Consider the following 22,577-nt stretch of genomic DNA (forward strand, 5'->3'; position numbering starts at 1 on the left):
AATTTGGTTTTTCACTTCTGTCTGAAGTACTCTGTGTCACCTACATTTGAGACTTCTAGTCTAACAGGGATATGCTCTTTTCCCCTGAGGCATGGTAGATTAAATAAATTCCCCCAGGCTTTTGGAAATTTGGAAATATTCTACCGAGTTTCTCTTCCCCGACTCCCTCTTCTTGTGGAAGCTTCGGTTTTTCCCACTTCTTTTCTCACTTCCCATTTCTAGATGGGCCAGAAGAGCTAGAAAGAATGTCTCAGTTGCTGCTGATTCAGCAGCAGCTTTCGTGTTCGTTAAGAAAGAATGTGAGAGGGGAACCTTCCAAGCAGGCCTCTTGCAAATGGCTCCAGGCAGGTCTGTGGGTATTCCATGGATGCGAATATGATGAGGGTCTGCCCTTCTACGTGCTTGTTTGGAGAAAAAAGACAGAACTGGCCCAGTGCTAGTGCTGAGAAAAGACAGGCATTGTGTACAGTGCCAGAAAATGCCAGGTGCTCTGGGGACATTTTCTCATCTTCATTTTCCACACTGGTTGGGAAATGAGCAGACTGACTGACTACATCGAATTTTTCTAGGAATGAAGCCGAGGGGAACAAAAGAAGCCATCTATACACAGCCAAGAATGGCCCACAGGGACCAGGAATTGTATGATGCAGAAATTGCCAGGAAACTTCAGGAAGAAGAACTCATGGTGAGCAAAGATGGCAACAGAGAAGTCCTGACCAGATTAATCTTTGCATAACTTCAGTGAAATTGGATGTTCAGTGGTGCTTACCAGCCCTAATAGGCTAGAGGGGTGTGTGTGTGTGTGTGTGTGTGTGTGTGTGTGTGTGTGTGTGTGAGATACTTGTTTTCTTCTTACATTCAGGTAAGTCAGTGGAAAATGGATGTTGAAAGGTTGTGTGCCAACCCGCCGCCCCACCAGTCCTGATTATGATAGCATCCATGTGTCAGGTTTGATGATAGATTCCGGGACAAGGAAAGTTATTAGTATGGTTCCCCCTCTGAATGTCCCTGGTAGGGATCTGAGATACTGACCTCAATCCTCTCAAACCTCAACTTCCCCAAATCTAGTGGGGGCCTTTCATTCTCTGGAGTCTTCCCTGAGCTACTCAGCTATTTTCACATTTCCTTCCCTTTCAGGCTAATCAGGTGGACAAGAGAGCAGCCCAAGTGGCACAGGATGAGGTGAGTTACCCAAGGCTCTGGTGAGAACTAGGAGATGTCTGTCCCTGGCTCCAGCTGGGCTGCCTCTCCAGCCATGGCTGACTTGTTCTTCCAGGAGATTGCCCGGATGCTCATGGCTGAAGAGAAGAAAGCCTACAAGAAGGCAAAGGAACGGGAGAAGTCCTCCCTGGAAAAGAGGAAGCAGGATCCAGACTGGAAGGTGATTTTTTCCATCACCTTTCACTAGAAGCACCACCCTTAAGTGAATTGGATACTTTTAGTCCATAGAACCGGCCCCTTTTGAAACACAAGCTGTCCACATCCTGGGGAGCAAAATCATCGAAGGATAGTTGGCCATTCGGTCAACAAGTGTTTCTTAGGCACCTACTGTGTGCCAGGCACTGTGATAAGCACTCGGATTGAAAGGGAGACAATCGTTACCCTGGGGGATCTTACGGTCTCTCATGGGAGACAACGTAACCATCAGGCAGTCAGTTCAATCGCGTGTACTAAGCCGTTACTGTATGTCAGGCATGGGGATACAAAGTCAAAATGGAGTGGCTCCTGTCCTCAAAGGAGCTTCCATTGTCCCAGGGGTGGAAACAATATGTATGTAGCTAATTGATACAGAAGAACTGCCAGTGTTGGCGGAGGGGGTGCTAGGAGCTGTGGGATCAGGGGATGTTTCGTATTTTTTATTTTTTTCTTTGTAATTTAATATTTTATTTTCCCCAGTTACACATAAAAACAGTTTTTAACATTCTTTTTAAAACTTTAAAACTTTCCTAATTCTCTGCCCTCTCCAATGAGAAGACAAGCATTTCAATATAGATTATACATGTGTGGTCATGCGAAAAAAACAAAACAAAAAAAAAAACAAGAAAAATAGGGGAAGTAAAAAAAAAAGGCTGTTTCAATCTGTATTCAGAGACTATCAGTTCTTTCTCTAGGGATGGATAGCATTTTTCATCCTAAGTCCTTCAGAGTTGCATTGCTGAGAATAGCTAAGTCATTCACAGCTGATCATCTTAAAATATCATTGTTACCTTGTACCCAGTACATTGCATTTTGCATCAGCTCGTGCAAGTCTTTCCAGGTTTTTCTGAGAACATCACGCTCAACGTTTCTTGTAGTACAATAGTATTCCCTCATTTGTTCAGCTATTCCCCAAATGACAGATGTCCCCTCAATTTCCAATTCTTTGCCATTAGAAAAGAGGTGCTATAATATTTTTATACACATAGATCACATAGATCCTTTTCTTTTTTTTCTTTTTTTTTTAATCTCTTTTAGGACACAGACCTAATAGTAGTATTGCAAGGTCAAGGGTATATGCCCTTTGGGCATAGTTCCAAATTACTCTACATAATGGCTAAATCAGTTCACAGCTCCACCAACAGTACATTAAAGTCTCATTTTTCCCACATTCCCTCCAACATTTGTCATTTACCTTTTCTGTCCTATTAACCAATCAAATAGGTATGAGCTAATACCTCAGAATTGTTTTGATTTGTATTTCTCCAATCAATATTGAGTTAGAATATTTTTTTCATATGGCTATAGATAGCTTTGATTACTTCATCAGAAAACTGATCGTATCTTTTGGTCATTTATCAGTTGGGGAATGGCTCTTATTTTTATAAATTTGACTCTGTTCTCCATATGTTTGAGAAATGAGGCCTTTATCAGAGAAACTTGCTTCAAAATTTTTTCACAGTTACTGCTGGTAACTGTATTTCCCTCCATCCTATTCTCTCCCCACCATTTACTATATTCTCTCTCCTTTCACCCTGTCCCTCCTCAAAAGTGTTGTACTTCTGACTACCCCCTCCCCCAATCTGCCCTCCTTTCTATCATCCCCCTTCTCTTATCCCCTTCCCCTCCTTTCCTGCAGAGTAAGACAGATTTCTATACCCAATTGAGTGAGTATGTTATTCCCCAGGGGATGTTTTCTGTTGAAGGTGGCCTGGGAGACAATAAGATTCCCCCATTCCTATTTCTTCACATAACTTATCTGATTCAATTCTCACAACCTTTTAGAGATGCATCTAAGGTATCATGAACCCCATTTTGCAGATAAGGAAACTGAAGCTTGGAGGAGTGAGGTAGCTTGCCCAGGCATCCAGAAGTTGTCACCATCACAGAAAACACTTCAGTCCAGGGCTTATTATTCCAAGGCCAACCCTTGGCCCAGCAACGATCCTTCTCCAGCTCATTTTACAGATGAGGAAATTGAGGCAAACAGGGTTAGTCAGTGTCTGAGGCCATATCTGAACTCTGAAGATGAATCTTCCTGACCCCAGGCCTGGCACTCTATCCACTGTACCACCTTACTGCCTTAGCAAACAGGGTTAAGTGACTTGCCCAGGGTCACACAGCTACCCATGGACCATCTAAATGCCTAAGATCTCTTTCAACTATGGAATTCCATCACCAGAAACCTAGGGATTTTTGTTTTTTACACATCTTAGTAAGTTTTTCCAATAAAGGCTTCATTTCTCAAATATATAAAGAACTGAGTCAAATTTATAAGAATGCAAGTCATTCTCCAAACGGTAAAAGGATGAAGGCTACGAACAGGCAGTTTTCTGATGAACAGATCAAAGCTGTCTAAGTCATGTGAACTAATGCTCTTAGTCACTTTTGATTAGGGAAGTGCAAATTAAAGTGACTTTGAGGTACCACCTAACACTATCAGGTCGGCTAATATAACAGAAAAGGAAAATGTTGGATGTTGAATGGGGGATGTGGAAAAATTGGAACACTCGTGCACTGTTGGTCAATTTGTGAACTGACCCAATCATTCTGGAGAGCAATTTGGAACTATGCCCAAAGAGCTATCAAACTCAGCATACCCTTCGGCCCAGGAATAGCACACTAGGTCTATATCCCAAAGAGATTTTTAAACATAGGAAGAAGACCTATTTGTATAAAAATACTTATGACAGCTCTTTTTGTGGTGGCCAAGAATTGGAAATTGAGGGGATGCCCATCAATTGGTGAATGGCTGAACAAATTGGGGTGTATGATTGTGATGGAATTCTGTTGTGGCTTAAGAAATGACTAGCAGAATGCTTTCAGAAAAACCTGGAAAGACTTACACGAACTGATGCAAAGTGAGGTGACCAGAACCAGGAGAACATCGGACACAGTAACATCAATGACCAGCTGAGAATGACTTAGCTCTTCTCAGTAATACAATGATCCAAGACAATTCTGAAGGACTTAGGGTGAAAAATCCTACTCGTCCTCAGAGAAGGAGTTGATGGAGTCTGAATGCACATTTAAACATGCTTTTTTAACTTTCTGTTTTGGGTTTTAGTTACTTTTTGGTCTCTTTTCTTTTGCAACATGGCTAATGTGGAAATATATTTTGCATGACTGCACATGTATAGCATATCAAATTGTTTGCTTTCTCAGTGAGAGGGAGTGAAGAGAAAGAGGAAGAGAATTTGGAACTCAAATTTTTGCAAAAAATGTTAAAAATTGTTTTTACCTGTAATTGAAAATATATTTTAAAAAAAATTATATCGTCATCTATTTTTCCTTAAGCAAAACTAACTCTTGTCTTTTGTTCCCTAGTCCAAAACATCAGAACCAGCAAGACCCAGGTCCAGGGAGGCCCATGAAATAACCTGGTCTAAGAATGAAAAGCCAGCTCGGTGAGGTCACTGGGCCAATGCCTGGGGGGAACTCGGGGCCTTTGACCTTGGCTTGAGGGAAGTGTTTATAGTGGGAAGAGCTTGTCTGGAGTTCAGTGAGGTGGCCCAAGGGAGGAGAGGAAAAGGCCGTTGTTGAGAACAAATTTGGAAAGGCTCTCACTCTTTTCATGAGGAAGGTGGGTGATGTCAGGGCATAAAAGTCAGGAGGCAGAATTTCTCTTAAGTTAAGGAGAAGCTTATCTATTGCCACGTACTATAGCCAGAATGCATACATGAAGGTTGAATACACGTATGCAGGCAGCCTGGGCAAGAGACTACGCAATTCCCCCTTTGTCGATATTCAGTTGTTTTTCAGTCACGTCCAACTCTTTGTGACCCCTGAAGGGTTTTCTTGGCAAAGATACTGGAGTTGTTTTCCATTTCCTTTTCCAGCTCATTTACTGGAAACTGAAGCAAACAAAGTTAAATGACTTGCCTAGGGTCACATCACTATTAAGTGTCCGAGGCCAGATTCGAGCTGCCAAAGATGAGTCTTCCTGGCACTCCATCCATTGCACCACCTTGACACCCTCCATTCCCCCTAAATTACCCCAATTTTTATACCCTTGATCAGACAACTCTGGCTTCTTCCCTTTACCAAACATTGTTCTCTAGTTGATATAATATTGGTGCAAGTCCTTTTTCTTATCCTGAAGACGTTCTCTTTTTGAGACTACGCAGAGGTCTCCTGCACAAACAGTTCTGTGGTTTAGCAGTAAGTCCATTGCCTTGTTTTTCTGTTTTGCAACCTTGTGGGTCAGCACAAAGTATTTTTCCTTATTACATTATTCTGTTATATTCATACACAGTGGTTTGGATGGTTGTGTTCCGGGTCTGGGCCAGCAGTGCAAGACACTTTGCTGCCTGAAACATGTGCCCTCTGATAGAACGGCTCCCATCCCGACACTCACCAGCCTTTGAAAGAGCTTAGGAGCCAATGTTGATCTACAGGACCTGATTACCCAGCTCCTCCTAAATTGATGGCACTGTTCATGACAGGCCCACACAGCTACCCTTTGTCCGTAAGAATAGTAGCCAAGCCTTCATCACACCTATTGCTGAAATTCTTGATACAGCCTGTCAATCCCTAAACTACCTGTTTAGAAATCCTGGTCTAAAAGGGAAGTTGGCATAGTCTGTCCTGACTCATTCTAGAGGGAACCCCCAGTCTCCTTGTGATTGCTGCTTCCTTTTCTAAATTCTTTCTAACCCTCCCTTTAATAACACATTGGAGAATTTTGCCAGGCATCTAAGTCAATCCCTTTTTGAATGTCAATCTAACATTGCCCAGCATTCTGTACATCTCTTGCTCTCTGGGATCATTCACAGATTCCAAATGAAGTCTTGGCAGTCAAATCTGTCAGTTTGGGGGCTGCTGAGGACGCACCAGGTGTCTCAGGTTCAGTCGAAGCATTATTGCTTTTGTGGGCAGTGCTCTGGGTTGGGCCAAACCAGGGAGGTTTCAGAGCTTTAAAAATCAGAGGTGGGAAAGGATGTGCCTTTAACCTTCCAGTAAGGTGAACTGAAGTGATGGTCAAGCTGAGGGGAAAAGAAGCCAAACTGTTTCCCCTGGGATATCACCCAGAGCATCAAATCTCTTGTGCATTCTGGAATTTCCCTGGCCTTTGGGCTCATGTGTCTGAATGCATCTGTCTGCCCAAGACTCTGCCCCCGATAAGTGCCCATCTCAGTCTTCCTGGCTCAAATGGCCCGCATTGTTTTCCTCACTTCCTGCTCCCTTGTCCTGAATGGTTGTGGAGTGTAACTCCAGCTGTTCTGAGCTGTTCTGTGAGGGCCAGAATGGGTGGGGGAGGGGGAACTGAGGGACAGTGCTTTTCAGGAGTCAATGAAGTGATCTGTATTCACTCGATTCTGTTGCCTTCTAAAAGGAAAAGAAATAAAAAAGAGAGATTGGGATCGGTGAGGGAAGATTATTAAGGAGAAATGAAACCAATGTCATAGAAATCATACTTTGAAAATGTTCTGAATTATTAAAATCCTGGACTAGGTTTAATATAGTATTTATAAAACATCTTTAAATCTCTAAAACATGAGCAGTACCAATGAGAAGGAATGTTGCCTCTTGGGCTGGGAACGCCCTCTCATACCCTAATGTCCTGTCCCGGGCTCAGCCAGTGGCATTTATAGTGTGTTTCTGAAGACATCTTCTCTTTTTAAGGGCACAAGGTAAAGAGATGCCGTCAGGAAATACTGACAGATTCTCTTCACTCCCAGGGAGCCAGTGTACTGCTTCTGAATCTAGAAACATGGCTTCAGCCACAGTTGACTTTCAGACCTAGGGTCGACCATTTGGGTTTTACTTTTTGAAGGCAAATTCAGAACATTCTAGAAAGTCTTCGTTCTGCCAGCCTAAAATCAGCAGCTGAGAAAGTAGCTTGCTTCCCTTCTCTCAGGGGCCAAAGACATCTTGATGTTTAAGCCATTTTAACAGTTTTTCTGGGGGCAGTGGAAAGCTGGAGGATGCAGGGAGAGAGGAGGAGAAGGAGGATAGTGAGAAGGGAGAGGACCCTTTAATGCTCCTCAAGGCCTTGATAAAATCCTCATGCTGTTTGTTAGGAGAGATCTGGAAATTATCTGGTAATGTTTGTTGGAATGTACTTCCACTGAGGTATGTAGATAAGCCAATGCTCACCTGAATATTTCTGGTCCCAAACCCTGATTTCATCCACGTGGTATGAAAGCTCTCTTCTCTCACACAGGGCAACTTGTCCATATCCGTATCTTGGGAGCCATCCATATTGCTAAGAAATTAGATGGCTTGCCTCCGGTCAGGTAACTGGCCTTGAACTCAGGGCTTTCTGCCTGTGAGGCTGGCTCCATCTACTCTGCCCCATCCATGTCCTATGCCTATGAACATGCATGTAGACATTAAGGGCAACTCTGGCATCATCATGGCAAGATGTCCTTATTTCAAATCCCGGGACAAAAAACCTTCCGTAGGCAAAGAAAGTAAAGTCTCTTTGGCGAGCAACCATTTAGGAGTGCCTCTTTGCGCTTGGCAGAGGGCCTCTGAGCAGAGAGCTGGCCAGGGGCAAGGCCTTCTGTTGCTGCCCTGGCTTTGTGACCCTCTTTCATGGCCCCAGGCCACTCTAAGACTGTGTAGTTGCTGAGCTGCAGCCTGTGAGCTTTGGAAGACAGGAGTTTCCTCTCCCAGGAATGCCCTCAGACAATGAAATCATGATGCCAGGGTGGAGTTGCAGAGGAGGAAAGGAGCCCGCCTTCATGGAATTTAAATCTGGGAACCTCTACAGGGACAAGTTCATTCAAGTATTTCCTGGGAGACCTGGAAGGAGAACAAGAACACCTGGGAGCAACCCAAAGGCTTCACTTGGGAGTTGCCCCTGAGCCAAGACATAAAGGGAGCTAAGAGGGGAGGGGAGGAGGGATGGCATTCTAAGCACTGGGGCAGCCTGGGCAAAGGTGCAGAGATGAGAGATGAAATATCGCACACGAAGGCCAGTTTGGTCAGAATTCAGACTATGCAAAACAAATGTGGAAATGTAGATGGGAACCAGACCCTAAAGATCTCTAAATGCCAAAGAAACAGCTATCCTAGAAGAAGGAGGGGGCCACTGGGCATCCCTGAGAGGGGAAAAGGCATGGCGAGACCCCTGCTGGAGGATAACCGGGGACAATGGGCTGGCTGGAGGAGAGACATGAGACTTATTGGAGACTATTGCAAAAGTCCAGGGAAAGTGTCTGGAGATTCCAGTGGAGAGAACATCTCTGACTATGGTTCCTGCATGTGTCCCATCTGAGTTAGCAAGGACTTTGGATTCTCAGTGGACTGTCCGCCTTTCCTTCCAGTAAGGCTTTTGAGGAGTCAACACAGGGTTCTGGACAGTGACCAAAGTGCCCTCTTGCACCATTCCATCAGCAAAAGACCCGAAGGCCGAACAGTGGTTGGAGGATCTGGCCTTGCCTTCCCCCTGGCTTTTCTACTTTCATGGCGGAAGAATCCCGCTTGTGACTTCTTGGGTCACAAAGGCAGTTCTTCCATCTGGTTCAACAGTTTCCACTCTTTCTCAGGACATTAACAAAACAAAGCAAGCCCCTTGGAAAGTTGAATAAATTCAAAGATTTGGTCTTTGGGAAAACAATAGTAACAGCTAGCTTTTACCTCAGCTCCAACGCCGTCCCTACTTGAATGAGCATTTTTTTTTAAATATCCCTTTTTGTAATATCTCTTAGCAACTTATTGTGGTGGCCTTTTGCTTCTAGGAAGTGAAATCATTTTATAAACATGGTTTGACCTTTTAAAGAATCCTCCTGGCGTGGGGCCAGTGGCTATAATTAAGGGAGCTGAAAAGCACCTTCATGGTCACTGAGTCCGAGCCTCTTATTTTACAGATTAAGAAACTGAGGAAGTCAAGAGAAAGTAAAGTGACTTGGCCAAGGTCACACGAGCACTGAGTAGTAGTCAGCCTTCAAACTAGGAGCCTAAGATTTTGAAACCAGTCTTCTTTGCGCCCCCCTCTAAGGGACTAAAGGGTTACTTTGCTTCAATCAAGTGTGTCTGGTCAGTGCCGAAGCTTTCTTGAAGTTAAATAATCCCTTTCCCAGGTCCTGGGAAAGATCGAGGAGTCGTTTTCCCCCCCCCCCCCCGGGCATCCATCAATCCTTTCCTATTTTCTGACACCTGGTCTCTTTCTCAAGTCTTTTTGATATTGGTGCTGTAGGATTTCTATACTTTATTTTTCTTCATAATAGAGGCCAGAATGGCACAGAAATGGTGCATTAAGGAAAGTAGACATCTAAGAAACCGTCAGGGAAAGCATTTGCCCCCAATACCCCCATTTCTGGGGGTTCCAGGAAAAGAACCTACTTTGGGTTTCTTTTATGGCTGCCTCAGTGTCTTGTCCTGGAGGGCCAATGAGGCCCAGGGGACACAGATAACACCAGGGACGTTCTTTGAATCTGGGATTGGGCTTCAATTGTAGTCTACTACCCAACACCCTCAGCATGAACTCATTAAAATCACAGCAGGCGATCAAGAAAAGTAGAGAAGACCCTGTCTAATGTTTCTGTGTCAAGGGCTTGCTGACCTTCCGTGAATTAAAGCGCTGCACTGCCACCTAGTGGAGAGCAGGGTTTACTCATCTCATCACCAATAACTGGGCTTTCTTTTCTTCTCTCCTTATTTCTCCCAATTTTCCCTTTGCACTTTCATGTCTTCTTTTCTTTCCTTTTTCTTTCTTTCCTTCACTTCATTTTCTTCTCATTTCTTCTATTCTTTTTTTCTTTCTTTTCCTCTTGCCCTTCTTTGTTTCCTTCTTTCTCTAGATTTAAACTTGTAACATTTAACTCTTCTTGCTGAAATATCATTCCTTTTCTAAGTTATAAAATCCTTTCAAAATTGGAAACCTTGGATGGGCCAGAATAAGGCAGTATTTCATGTGAGACATATTTCCCAGTTCACCCACAGTGAGCATCCTTGATTACATTCCTTCATTACCAGCCACATGGGTAATCCCAAACAGCTAGAGTGATTGACATCCCCATTAGGTTTGGCTGAAGTTGATGGTGATATCCATTGTTGTACCCTCCACATGCCTTTTTTTATGCAGAGGAGCAAGAGGGGAAGGCACCTTGGAACATTCTGATGGACCATTGGGCAGGCCATCTACTTGGAATCCACCATAGGCAGAATCCACAAAGTAGATCATTTGTAGAAAATTAATTGAGCATTGAACTACGTATTTCTTTTCTCTAAAATCCACTGAAGATTCCAGGTCAAATCAGTTAGTCAGTCAATAAAAATTTACCAAGTATGTACTATGTATTTGCCAAGAACTATGCTAAGGACTGGGGATGCAAAGAAAGGCAAAAGTCCCTGCCCTCAAGGAACTCGCAGTCTAATGAGGGACAAGACGTGTGAACAACTACGTACAGACAAAATATATACAAGATAAACTGGCAAAAATCATTAGAGAGAAGGCACTGGGAGTAGCAGGGATTCCTGAAGGCTTCTTATGGAAGGAAGGATATTAGCTGGGACTTGCAAGAAGCCAAGAGGCAGAGATAAAGAGGGAGAGCTTTGCAGGCATGGAGGAAGGCCAGTGAAAATGCTGGGAGTTGGGAAATGGAATTAGAATTGGAGTTGGAGGAAGGCAAATGTCCCCTGGAGCGCATGGCCTGGAATGCTATCCTCTTCTCACATCTCTTTCATTCCCAGTTCAGTAGACTAACAGCTTGGGGCTCCCTTAGCGATTCCTTAGGGACAGAGCTGAGAATAAACCCTCAGACCCTGGTGTGGCTTCCACCTGACTGCACACAGAGCTATGCTATCAGATGAGGCTCATCACCACTGGCAGTGTGTAACTATGGTTTCTCTTCCAGGCCTCCACCCCCCTCCATGATGGATGCCAAGGACCTAGACTACACACATTTCACAAACCAGCATAGTTCCACACGTCCATTTTCCAAACCTGAGTCATCTCATAGAGGTATGAGCAGTAAGTGTGGCAGCTTCAGGGTGTCCTCAGGACCTCTAGGCCCTGGGAAGCAATCAGGATGAGTTGGCTACATTGTCAGGGGTGATTTATCACCTGACACCATAGCCTAGTTCATTGTTCTGAACTTTGCAATGGAATTTTTTAGTTTTGGTGACCACTGGGGTAAGGGAATAAGTATTTTTATCATACCTACTATTATAAAGGCTTTATGCTAAGCACTTTTCAGATATTAACTCATTTGATCCTAATAAGAACTCTGAGAGGTAGGTGCTAGTATTATCCACATTTTATAGTTGAGGAAATTGAGGCAAACAGAGATGAAGTAACTTGCTCAAGGTTATACAGCCTGTAAAGGTCTGAGGCCACATTTAAACCCCTGTCTTCCTGACTCCAGGTCCAGTGCTCTATCCTCTGTGCCACCTAGCTGCCCTAAATGAATTGCATTCTTAAAAAATTGACTTAGGGCTCTATATATATTTAGAAATGAGGCCTTTATCAGAGACATTGGTTGAAAAAATTCTTTCCTAGTTTTCTACTTCCCTCCTAATCTTGGTTGCATTGGCTTTGTTTGTGCAAAAACTTTTCAATGTAATGTAATCAAAATTATCCATTTTGCATTTCATAATGTTCTCTATCTCTTGTTTGGTCATAAATTCCTCTGTTCTTCATAAATCTGAAAGATGATTTAAAGATCAGTTTTGCCTGTTGCCATAGTAGTTTTCTATGGTCAGAGCTCTTTTTTATTTTTTGCTAATTTTTTTTTAAGTTGAACTCTGTTCTCGGGGCACATGGGGGCACCGTCCCAAACTTATTGTACTGTGAGTCATGGATCTGATCACTGGCTTTCTGCACAGGGACCTCTGGGGCTGGTGGCTTCCCCATGAAGAGCAGGGGAAAAAGAATTTCCTCCCATGGGCTAGAAAGTTTCCTGATCTGCTGGTCACTGTTGTGCTCTAGTTTTCATGCTATTCTGATAATATTGATAGGAATTATTTTAATTTTCTTCTTTTTTTATTCTGAACCTCACAAATGTCAACAGATAGGATTATTTCACTATACAATGAGATCAGGAAAAAAAAGGCTTGTTTATAGAACTCTGGCCTTGTAATGCATAGTTTTTTCTAAGCAGCTAATAAGTTGAACAAGATGGTAACAAAACGGCCCGGTTTATCTTAAAAATGTGAATTACCCCTTGATGCTACTGTTAGCATGAAGTAGGAGATTTTGTGGAGTTTTATTATTTCAAGCTTTGTAGGAAGGGGAGGACCTTGTAAGAAATTCTAGAGGCACATACTTCTTTCAGAATTTCTGGGTTTTTATCCCCCCCCATATAAAACATGTTAACGAGTTGCAGCGTGATAGCTGCAATGTTGTTAAATGCTGGGTTGAAACCCCAACATTGGCCCTTATTACCGATGTGACCCCACAGTTATCTCACTTATAAAAATGAATTTGGACTCAGATGATCTTAAGGCTTCCCTCCCACTCTAAATGGATGATCATCTCAGTGTAGGTGCCAAAGGTCTGTCAGCCCGCTGGAGGGATGTTCAGTTTGCTGGACCTAAGTGAAGCCATTAAAAACAAACAAACAAACAAACAAACAAAGCCCAACTAGCTTCTGTGTGATTCTCATTCCTTGACATCCATCTGATGTGTTTTAACTTCAGAGACGGAAGAGTGTAGTACAAAGTGCGATGTACGTGAAGTTAGACTCTCAATTCAAGTCCTGGCTTTGCCACTTACTACTTGGGTGACCGGAAGCAAATTACTTACCCTTTCTGAGACTCAGTTTTATCATATGGAAAACTGGGAGGGGAGAGAGGACAGACTGAATGACCTCTACGGTCCCTTCCAGTTCTAAATCAGTGGTCCTGTGGCTAATTCTTGAAGGCTCATGAACAGATTGGCTCAAAATCAGAGAAAAAGAAACGTTCTCATTAGCTCAGTACCTAAATGATGGACTGTCTGGAAGGTTGGATCCGAGGATTTGTCACTGACTGTTTTCTCTTCCTTTCTCTTTCTAGGTCACCGTTCCAAGCAGTAAAGACAAAGAACCAGCCTTAGATGGACTCCCTGTAGTCAATGTTACTGGATTAGATCAGATGCCCTCCTCATTTGCTTTTGTTTCGGTTTACCTCCTAAATTTGCATCACCAGAATTGTGTCTTCTCAATTCCCCTCTGGCCATTCTAAGTATTTGTTTATTTCAAAGGTTCTAATTCCTCCAGTTTACTTGGGCAGTATAATAATCTCTAGAGCTGGGCTGTTTCCTCAGTATAGCCACTCCTTTGGGTGAGGAGTTTATTTCGGAGATCTTTGAAATCCTATTTTGGTCCAAGCTAGCAGAGGGAAGAGTTTTCTTTGATACCTCCTGATTTTTATCGAAGGAGGCCTTGGCTGGAACCACATACAACAAACTCCTGGAAGAAATCATTTCAGTCATTTGTGCACTAAGTGACGTGAGAGATGGTGTTTACTCTGCTCTGCAAGAAACTTAATATAAAACAAGCCAAAAAAGCATGACATCCAAAGGGACAAAGAGACATATGACCTGGCACAATGGGATTCTTTCCTCTTGAGTAGCAGAAAGCAGAGAAATTCATGTTACGTGTATAAACCCCAGTTCCAACCCAATAAGAAAAGTGCTACAGAGCTCTAGCCCCAGTCTGGGCTCCCCATCACTTCCTAAAGAATGGGGCTTGTTGTATTTTCTACGGGCAGAGCTCAAGCCACTGGGAATGATAGCCCTTGGCACAAAAGTACAGCCATAATATTTTGGCCCATGTTATACAGAAGCAATGAAAAGTTGACATATCTAATCTTGTAAAGTGTTTGTCATCTTCTAATAAAGCCAAGTGTGGCAAATCAGAGAGAGGAGAGCAGGGTTTAAGGCCCATCAACCCCAAAGAAACTTTTTCTGTTTCTTTCTCCCCCTGAGCCCACTTAAATAATTTGATGAAAGTGTTCATGCTTTCTCTGACCTCAGAATGCAGTCTTCCTTGGCTGGTGAGAAGTAGCTGTATCTTTGTAGCCCTCCTCATTGTGTCTTAGACATGGGGGCATGGTGGACACTTTCCACGTCAGCTCAAAGATGATAAAAATCAACCAAAGCCTCCCACTCATGCTGGCTTCTAAGTCTTGGTGATGCCCAAGGAAATATTCTGGATGAAATAACTACTCAGAGACAGTCTTCTTGGGACACTTAATGCTCATCAAAGAGGAATTAATTGATGCTGTAGAGAAACCCAATCTTCCAGCCTTGATACTGCCCTCACGGAAGCTGTTGCCTTCCTCCCATGCTTGTTTAATGGAAATAGAAAATAGCCAATGGTAGTTGCTTATCAGTCCTAGTTGTTGAGGGATTTCCCTTGGTGGTATGTACCCTGCATGTTGGCCAGTGCTCTCCAGACAGACAAGAGAAGTTATTGGATGAAAGATAACGGCAGTCACAATAATTTGGTGCTTTCTACCCCATAGTCAGAGCACACTTTCTGAAAACAGACTAAAGGAAGCTCTCATTCTTTGTGAAGGTCGTGAGTATCAATAAGTTGAGAGTTTGAGGACCAGTTGGTGCTTGGTGGACTGGGAGTGGAGCTTATGCTGAGGGCATAAGGGGTAGTTACTTATGGAATGTGGGGAAAGTTGAGGTCTCTGGAGATGACATCAGTTCATAAGGAGAAAAAGGATTTGAAGGCAAACAGGAAAACAGAACCTCGCAGTTTCTGAGTTTCATGCAGTGAGGCCACCGATACTTGATACTATTCAGCTCCAGCAATCTAGGTATTATTTTACCTGCCCAGTGGTTTGTGTCCCATGTTCTGGCAGCAGCCAAACATGGTGATTTTAAAGAAATAAAATACACAGCATGTTTTTTTTTTTAATTCATAATTTGGCAAATAATATCATCTGCATTTTTAAATTTTATAAATGTTTATTTTTGTATCTTATGGAACAGTCACAATTCTCCTGTTTCTCTGGCCACCCTCATATTTCCTCCAATTGTCTTTAGTTTCATGAAGTGTCAGCTGGTGATGCTTCTGTCATGAAGCCCATGACCTCTCAGACACCTCCCCGGATTCTGCCCATTCTGTCTCGGCTGCTGGCATTGGGGTTAGGCCCAGAGTAAAGTTTTCACTGTGATGACTGGCCAATTTAGCATCTCTTTAGAACAATGTAAATGTTTGGGCTTTGAAAAGAGAAGAGTTTAAACACACCTTAGCCTCTTTGCCTGTTATACAGAACTAAAACCCTTTTGTTTTTTAGAAGAGGGATTTTTCCATTTTTCTTTCAAAAAGAAATGGATTAAATACTGCCGGGCATCCAGTTAGATCCTACCTTTCTTCCCCTGAAGTCTAGAGCTCTTTGCAGTATTAAGAAGTATTAGAAACCTCAGTGCTCTGCTCCAAACCCAGAGCAGTGAGTCAATTGGCCTTTTGCTTTAAAGTATTTGAGAGTGAGATAGTAAGTACTTCTTTTGCTCCCCTGCCCATCCCTGGGGCATGTGCAAAGCTAACCTCCATAGGCAAATTCTTTTATGCTTTAATTCTGTGATTCAAATGAAGTGCTTCAATCCCCACAGCCCATCAGCTTTGGTCGCCTGGTCTCAGGAGGCTGGACTATTGCATGCTCCTGATTTCATTTCTGTGCAGTTGAAGGGGTTGGCTCACTGGTTCCCCTCAAATTTAAGTGTGGGGGTAGGGCTTTCAGCAAAGGCACTGGATCCCCCGCTGACATTCTTTCAGTCATTCAGAGTCAATGATCTTAAGCCACTGTCAACTAACTAGGGGGATCGTCTCCTGAATAGAAAGGTAGGGAGTTCACCAGACATTTAGGTTTCAAACGAAAACATAAGATCCTTCCAGAAACATTTGCTCTCTGATCTGGGGCCAAAAATTTGATGCAAAATCTATGGAAGGAAATTAGAAATTTTAGACCTTGCACTTTGAGGTTCTTTTCTCGTTGGTGCATGTTTGCTATACTGCAAAGACTGGTTTCACATGGAAAAGGAAGGGCCCCCAAGATAGCCCACTCGGAGCTCCCTTTCCTGGATCACAGTTGGCATATTGGTCCAGCATCAGGTGTGACATCTCTGTGCAGCAGAGAAAACCCCACGATGGCTTCTGATATCTGGTTACCTTTCCGCATTTTCATTATTTGCCAGTTTGGGGTGTTTCACCAGGAATCCAAACAGCCAATATTGGTCTTTGTGTTTTTGTTTGTTTGTTTTTGTTTTCTTGTACTATCAGAAGACCTCCTGTACACTGAATCTTGTGCCAAATGTTTTCTTTCAGAACCTGCTGTTGTCATGGAGGGATTCTACTTTCTATGTGTATGTTTTATCTTCTCTTCAGGGGCTTGATTTTTGCTGTTGCCTCTGTGTCTGTTGGCTTTGGGATGGCTATTCGTGTTTTCAGTGCTAATTTATAAAAAGGGAAATCTATTAGTCATGGCTATGTCGAGCCCCCGTTGTACTAGAATGAAACCCCATCATACAGGGGCCTTTTAAATGTTTTTTTTTTCTTTTTTTAAACTGAGAAACAAAGCAGGATAAAGTCCAAGATGGAAATGGGTCAGTTGTGGGCAGCAAACATACAGGCAAAGTGAAAGTAGTATGGTTGAGTTTCCCTGGATGCTGCTCTTTTATCTGAATGCCTTTTTTATTTACACACATACAACTAACTGCTATCCCTCCAAAAGGAGCAAACCCATTTAGGATCAGATGACATTTACTTATTTATTTTGTCTACTTAGAGTCAGAAAAGTGACTATGGAAAGTGATTCCCCTTTCCTATGTCTCCAGTGGTGCCTGCAGGTCACGAAGCCATATTTACTTCCCTTTTATTGACACCAGCATATCTTTCTTCCTCTGGGCCCTATGCCAAAGGGGAGCTGTCCTGTTAATGCTGCAATGAGCAGAGTGTCAGCTAAATTCCTCTTCTTTCTGGGGTAATGAGAGACTGTTAGAAATATGGAGAAATACTCAAATCGAAGGCGCTCCTTGGTGCTGCCAATCAAATCTAGTCCTCAGAAATGATTCAACAGGGTCTAGAGATATCAACCAGGGATGAGGAAACCAGGACACTCTTCAAAAGAGTCACTTTTCTGATGAAAGTTGCACTTTAAGACAAAAAAAGAGTGGTGTCTCTAAAGAGCAGTATTGCCTTAAATTCGTTTGACTTCTTAGTCAAACATATCCGACTTCTTAACTGTGAGCCCCAGCCAACTCTCTAGTATTTATGCTCATGGAGGGCGGGGGCAGCCCCTCCATTACTTAGGATGTCTTCCTCCTGGGAGCTGCAAGCATGTCACAAAGTGTACTGTTGTGTAGTTCATCCCCATGCATTTCATTTCTCTGATCTTTCGAATTAATTGTTCAATGAAGAAATACCTGTTGGAGGAAGAAATTCAATTCCATTGTATACACAATTATGAAGGGGCTAATAGGTAGCAGTCATTATTCTTGGTACTGAGGATACAAATATAAAAGTGAAACAGTCCCTGCCTTCAAGGAGCTTATGTTCTACTGAGGAGATACATGTAAACAGTAAGAAAATATAAACTGAAGGAATGCAGTGATACCTTCAAGAGGTAGAAATGTTCAGTGACCTGAGTCTCACATTTCAGATGATTGGTTCCAGAATAATTGAGTTTTGATTGCATTCATTAAGACATCTCTTTAAGTTCTTTGTTTTCTTTTTAGTGGTTTCTTACTCACCTTAGGAAGGTGGGAATGAATGAACTCATTTTATTTCAAGTGGAAGAATTGTGAATATAAAGAAGACCCCCACCATTATTTCTCATAGACAAAAATTGGCCAAATTTTTTCTCAGATGGAGTGAACCCGAGTTTATTTTGAAAGGTTCTTTTGGTGCCACAAAAAAAATACATATATATATATATAAAACTGTGTAAATAATCAGTTTCACCCACTAAAATGTGTGTAATAACTATTGCTCACCTCAATATGCTGTGAATGCCATCCAGTAGCATTACCTGGTCTCACGCTCACTATTGCATTTGTAGGACTGGGAACTCATAGAGCAGTTTGCAAGCCATCTGTAGCTTTGTTTTCATGAAATATTAACCCTTACACATGTGTGAGGCAGGGAGTGCCTTTGCATCTATGCTTACTTTCAACACAATAGCTATTAAGGAGCTCACTTAAAGTAATGTCATGTTGAACGTTTGTTTCCTAGTAATCTGGATTTTTCTGTGAAGGGTAACCGATCCATTGAATGACTAGAGGGGACAATCACATAGGATTTCTGAACTGCCACCTTTCTAGAAAGACAGAAGGGGCAGCAAGGAGATGCATATTAGGAAAGAAACACTTTGACCCTGCCCGAAGGAGTGATTTTGTTCTTACTATTTAGGGATTTCAGTCCTACAGTTGCCCAGCACCTTCCAAAGAGTTTCCAGCTATTGTGTTTCAAAAGACACCTTTTAACTGCATACTTCTTTTCCTATTCTTGACTAAATGGTTCTCTGAGACTCCTGAAGCTGTCACTTTGGCCCTGGTAAAGCATAAGCCAAATTACTTATTTCAGTAATCACAGCACATCCCATAAGGCTCTAGTTACAGCTTATTGCCTGCTGGCTAAAAGTTGGAATAAGTTTTAATTTCTGAAGGCATGTGGGAGAAAGGGAGGGGGAGTGGTCTTTCAAATTGAGGATTCCTAGGAAGGGGTTTTTGAGATGAACATGTGTCTGCCTCATGCCCTGTATTGAAAAGTTACTCCATGATGGAGTAACTGTGATTTTCAACTCTGAAGTATTGGAAATGGGGAAGGGGAAGGGCATAGGGCAGGCATTCTTAGAAATTTCAGTGATCAACTGTTACTCAGATGTGTGTCTTTTCAGGCCCAGAAGCACCCTGACCTAAAATGACTCACTGTAGACAATATGAAAAGATATTTACAGATTGTTAGTTGATTTTAAAGGACCTCCATGAAATTTTAGAATGTTGAAGTGTTTAAAATCAGGATGAAGTAGTACCTGGAGGCCTCAATGGTAACTCTATAAGCACCAGCATAATGAGCATCCTTGTAGGGTGTAATGGATAGTACTTAGCAGGCCACAGGAAACATGAAGAAACTAAGTTAGGGATTTTCAGTAAAGATACGCCTCCCAAACTATATATTTTTACCTACAGAAAAATGTGGCTATGATGGCCACATTGTGGGTGGCTTTAGAAGCAGCAGGAATGAATGACTGGATTTCAGGTATCTTTTTACCTGCAGGTAGGTAGAGATAGACCTCCTTCCATTTATTCCTGCATGGGGCCATGGCCAGCAGGTTGGTTGCCATACACCATATACTGGACATTTCCTTGGTGAGATATTAATAGGAAAATGCTTGCTGTAGTGTTTGTGACTCTGACCAGATGTCTCCTGGATGGCTGGGTGGCAGAGCTTTGTTCAACATCCTTCTCTAACCTTGCTTGAACTTGGGGCTTCACTCAGTGTAAATTGCACACTTACAATAACTCATCTATGCAATCTCTCTCTCTCTCTCTCTCACACACACACACACACAACAGGTCACATCTTATTTTTTTTAATCAAATTTGACATTGAATTTAATGAATAATGTTTTGAACCAAAGGGTCATATGTGTGTAGACCAGCCTGCTTTGTTTCCTGAGGTGAACGTTATTGCCCTCCTCTCTTAATAAAGTTGTCCTTTTGGTTAGCCACTGCACTGGTCTCTATCTTTACTTTGTTTCATCATAATAATGACTTTGAAAGTATTGATGCAGTAGAAGACTTGGGATAAACATAGTGGGAAGCTTGACTTTTTACACTTACAATGATCCATCATTTCATCTACATGAGTCCTCCCTGCATTGGTTCAGATTGAGACCTACCCATGTCTTTTCATACCATGTCCTCCTACAAATCCTCCCCATATGACTCACACACCAGTCAGGAGGCCTTCTTCTAAGTCCCATCCTTGCGTGGTACCAGTGTCACATGAGATAACTCTCTATCATCCTCATTGCCACAGGAACAGTCAACCCACACTCATATCTCTGAAATGATGTCCCTTAAAACCCATTTTCTGCAGACATCATTACTGGTAAGACATGGTGGCCAATTTGTGCTCATCACACACCTTTCTATTTTCCTTTGGGTCACCTGAGATTTTTAAGTTTCAGTGTTGGTGGTATATCGTGATCCCCAGTCATTTTATATCACCAACAAAAAAGTATGTGTGTGTGTATTTATTTTTAAGTGTGGAAATTCTGTACAATTTCCTCAAATTCAAACAAACCTCCCCTCCTCTAATTCTCAGATCACGTCATAATTCATCTGCAATAATTGTTCAAGGATGCAGAGATGACTATCCAAATTTTGTTTGACTTTTCCTTATATAATAATGGTTGTATGTCTTTGGTGGGTAAACATGAAACCACATCCTGGACTAGCCCCATTGTATTTGTTACTTTGAGAGGTTTACGAACTGTTTTATGTTGAAGTTTGGCATTTTTGTTTTGATAAAGAGAAGGGTGTCATAGAGGAAAGAATATCAATCTTGCTCACCTAATGATGCCAGCAATTGTTCTGAGACAATTAAAATGTCAAAGAAGAAGGAGGAGGAGGAGGAGGACTGGGAAGGCAGGAGTGGTTCAAGTTATTTAGGGCTTTGTATGTCAAAGGATGTTATATTTGATCATGAAGGTGAGAGGGAGCTGCTGGAGTTTATTCAAAAGGACATGGTAGGAGACATAGTCATAGTAGCACTTTAGGAAGATTGGCTGGACAGAGCCAAAGGCGGAAGAGATGTCAAGAAAGATGAGGACTTAGAAAAGGTCAATACACTTGACAATTTAATCATTAATGACTTTAGAGAGAGCAGTTCTGGTTCAATGATGAGGTCAGAAGCCAGACTGTAGAGAGACAAGTAGAAACTGAGAGCAAAGGATGGAGAGGAAACTGTTGTAGACATGCTTGTCAAGAGTCAGCCACAAAAGACAGGAGAAGTAGAGGGTGATATCCAGCAGTGATACATGGATCAAGAGAAGGTTTCTTAGGGACAAAAGAGAGAGACATATTTGTAGGCAGCAGGGAAGCAGCCAATAGATAGGGAGGGATGGAAGTTAAGAGAAAGTAAGAAAGATAGAAAGGATAATCTGAGGGAGAATATGGGATAGAATATAATCACTTGTGTATGTCAGAGAAGGACAGCCTCATCATGAGAGACATGCATGAAGGAGGAGACAGTAGAAGAAGACATCTTGGAGACGTGAGTTGACAAAGGAGATAACAAGATGCATTTCTCTGCAAATTCATTTTTCCCAATGAAGCATGAGGGAAAACTTTCAGCTGAAGGGATGAGGGGAGAGGGAGTGCTGGGAGTTTGAGGAGGGATGAAAAAAATTGGAAGAGCTGCTATGGTGAGGAGGACAGGGAGTGAATTAGGAAGGTGAAGGTCCATTGAGAAGGTTGGGATTCTAGTTAGTGAAGGCTCTAAGAGAGAGCATTCCAGGCATGGGAGCAGCCTTTGCAAAGGCATTAAGATCGGAGGTGCACTATGTTTTGAAAAATAGCAAGAAAGGCAGTTTGATTGGATTATAGAGTATGTGAAGATAATAGTGTAGGTTAATCCTAGAAAGTGAGGATGGGTTGAGAAGGGCTTTAACAGGTAGAGAGGACATAGTTTTTGATCATAGAGGCAATAGAGAGCCATTGGTCCATCTTGAATTGATGAGTTACCGGGTCAGGCTTGTACTTTAGGAGCATCACTGGCAGCTGTGTAGAGGATAAATCAAAGAAGGCGTATACTGGAGACAGCCCAATTAGAAGGCTATATCAGTAGTCCAGTTGAGAAATGATAAGGGTCTGTGCTGGAGTAATGGCTGTGTGAGCAGAGAGAAGAGAAAAATTTGAGAGATATTGTGGAGATGGAATTTACAAGATTTGGCAACGAGTTGGATTTTGGGAATGAAGGAAAATGAAGAGGGGAATAATGCCACTCTGAAGAATTAGGGAAATCAGGAAGAAGGATAATTTTTTGACAAAAAGATGAGCTCTATTTTCAACATTTTGAGTTTGAGACATCTAGAGGAGGAGGAGATGAAAGTGTCCAATAGACAGTTGAGAATATTGTACTGGAGCTCAGAAGAGAGACTAGGCCTAGACTTTTAGATCTGGCAGTTATCTGCATAGAGCTCATGATTGAGTCCATGGGGGCCAAGAAGGTCATCAAGACAAATAGCATGAGCAAAAAAAGAATACCCAA

At 42.4% G+C, this 22,577-nt stretch overlaps 1 protein-coding gene across 2 annotated transcripts in view; it reads left to right on the forward strand.

Annotated features, from left to right (window-relative positions):
* CCDC50 (coiled-coil domain containing 50) overlaps positions 1-20,036 on the forward strand; it is an 83,369-nt gene extending 63,333 nt beyond the window's left edge. For both annotated transcript variants that reach the window (XM_027848862.1, XM_027848861.1), the window contains 6 exons: positions 570-685; positions 1,138-1,182; positions 1,277-1,381; positions 4,744-4,823; positions 11,223-11,329; positions 13,363-20,036. In XM_027848862.1, the coding sequence (XP_027704663.1) occupies positions 570-685; positions 1,138-1,182; positions 1,277-1,381; positions 4,744-4,823; positions 11,223-11,329; positions 13,363-13,382 (473 nt within the window). In that variant the 3' untranslated portion in view covers positions 13,383-20,036. The remainder of the gene's footprint in view (positions 1-569; positions 686-1,137; positions 1,183-1,276; positions 1,382-4,743; positions 4,824-11,222; positions 11,330-13,362) is intronic.
* The last annotated feature ends 2,541 nt before the right edge of the window (positions 20,037-22,577 follow it).

The sequence above is a fragment of the Vombatus ursinus genome, unplaced genomic scaffold (genome assembly GCF_900497805.2).
Source record: "Vombatus ursinus unplaced genomic scaffold, bare-nosed wombat genome assembly UNPS02006874.1, whole genome shotgun sequence".
NCBI lineage: Eukaryota > Metazoa > Chordata > Mammalia > Diprotodontia > Vombatidae > Vombatus > Vombatus ursinus.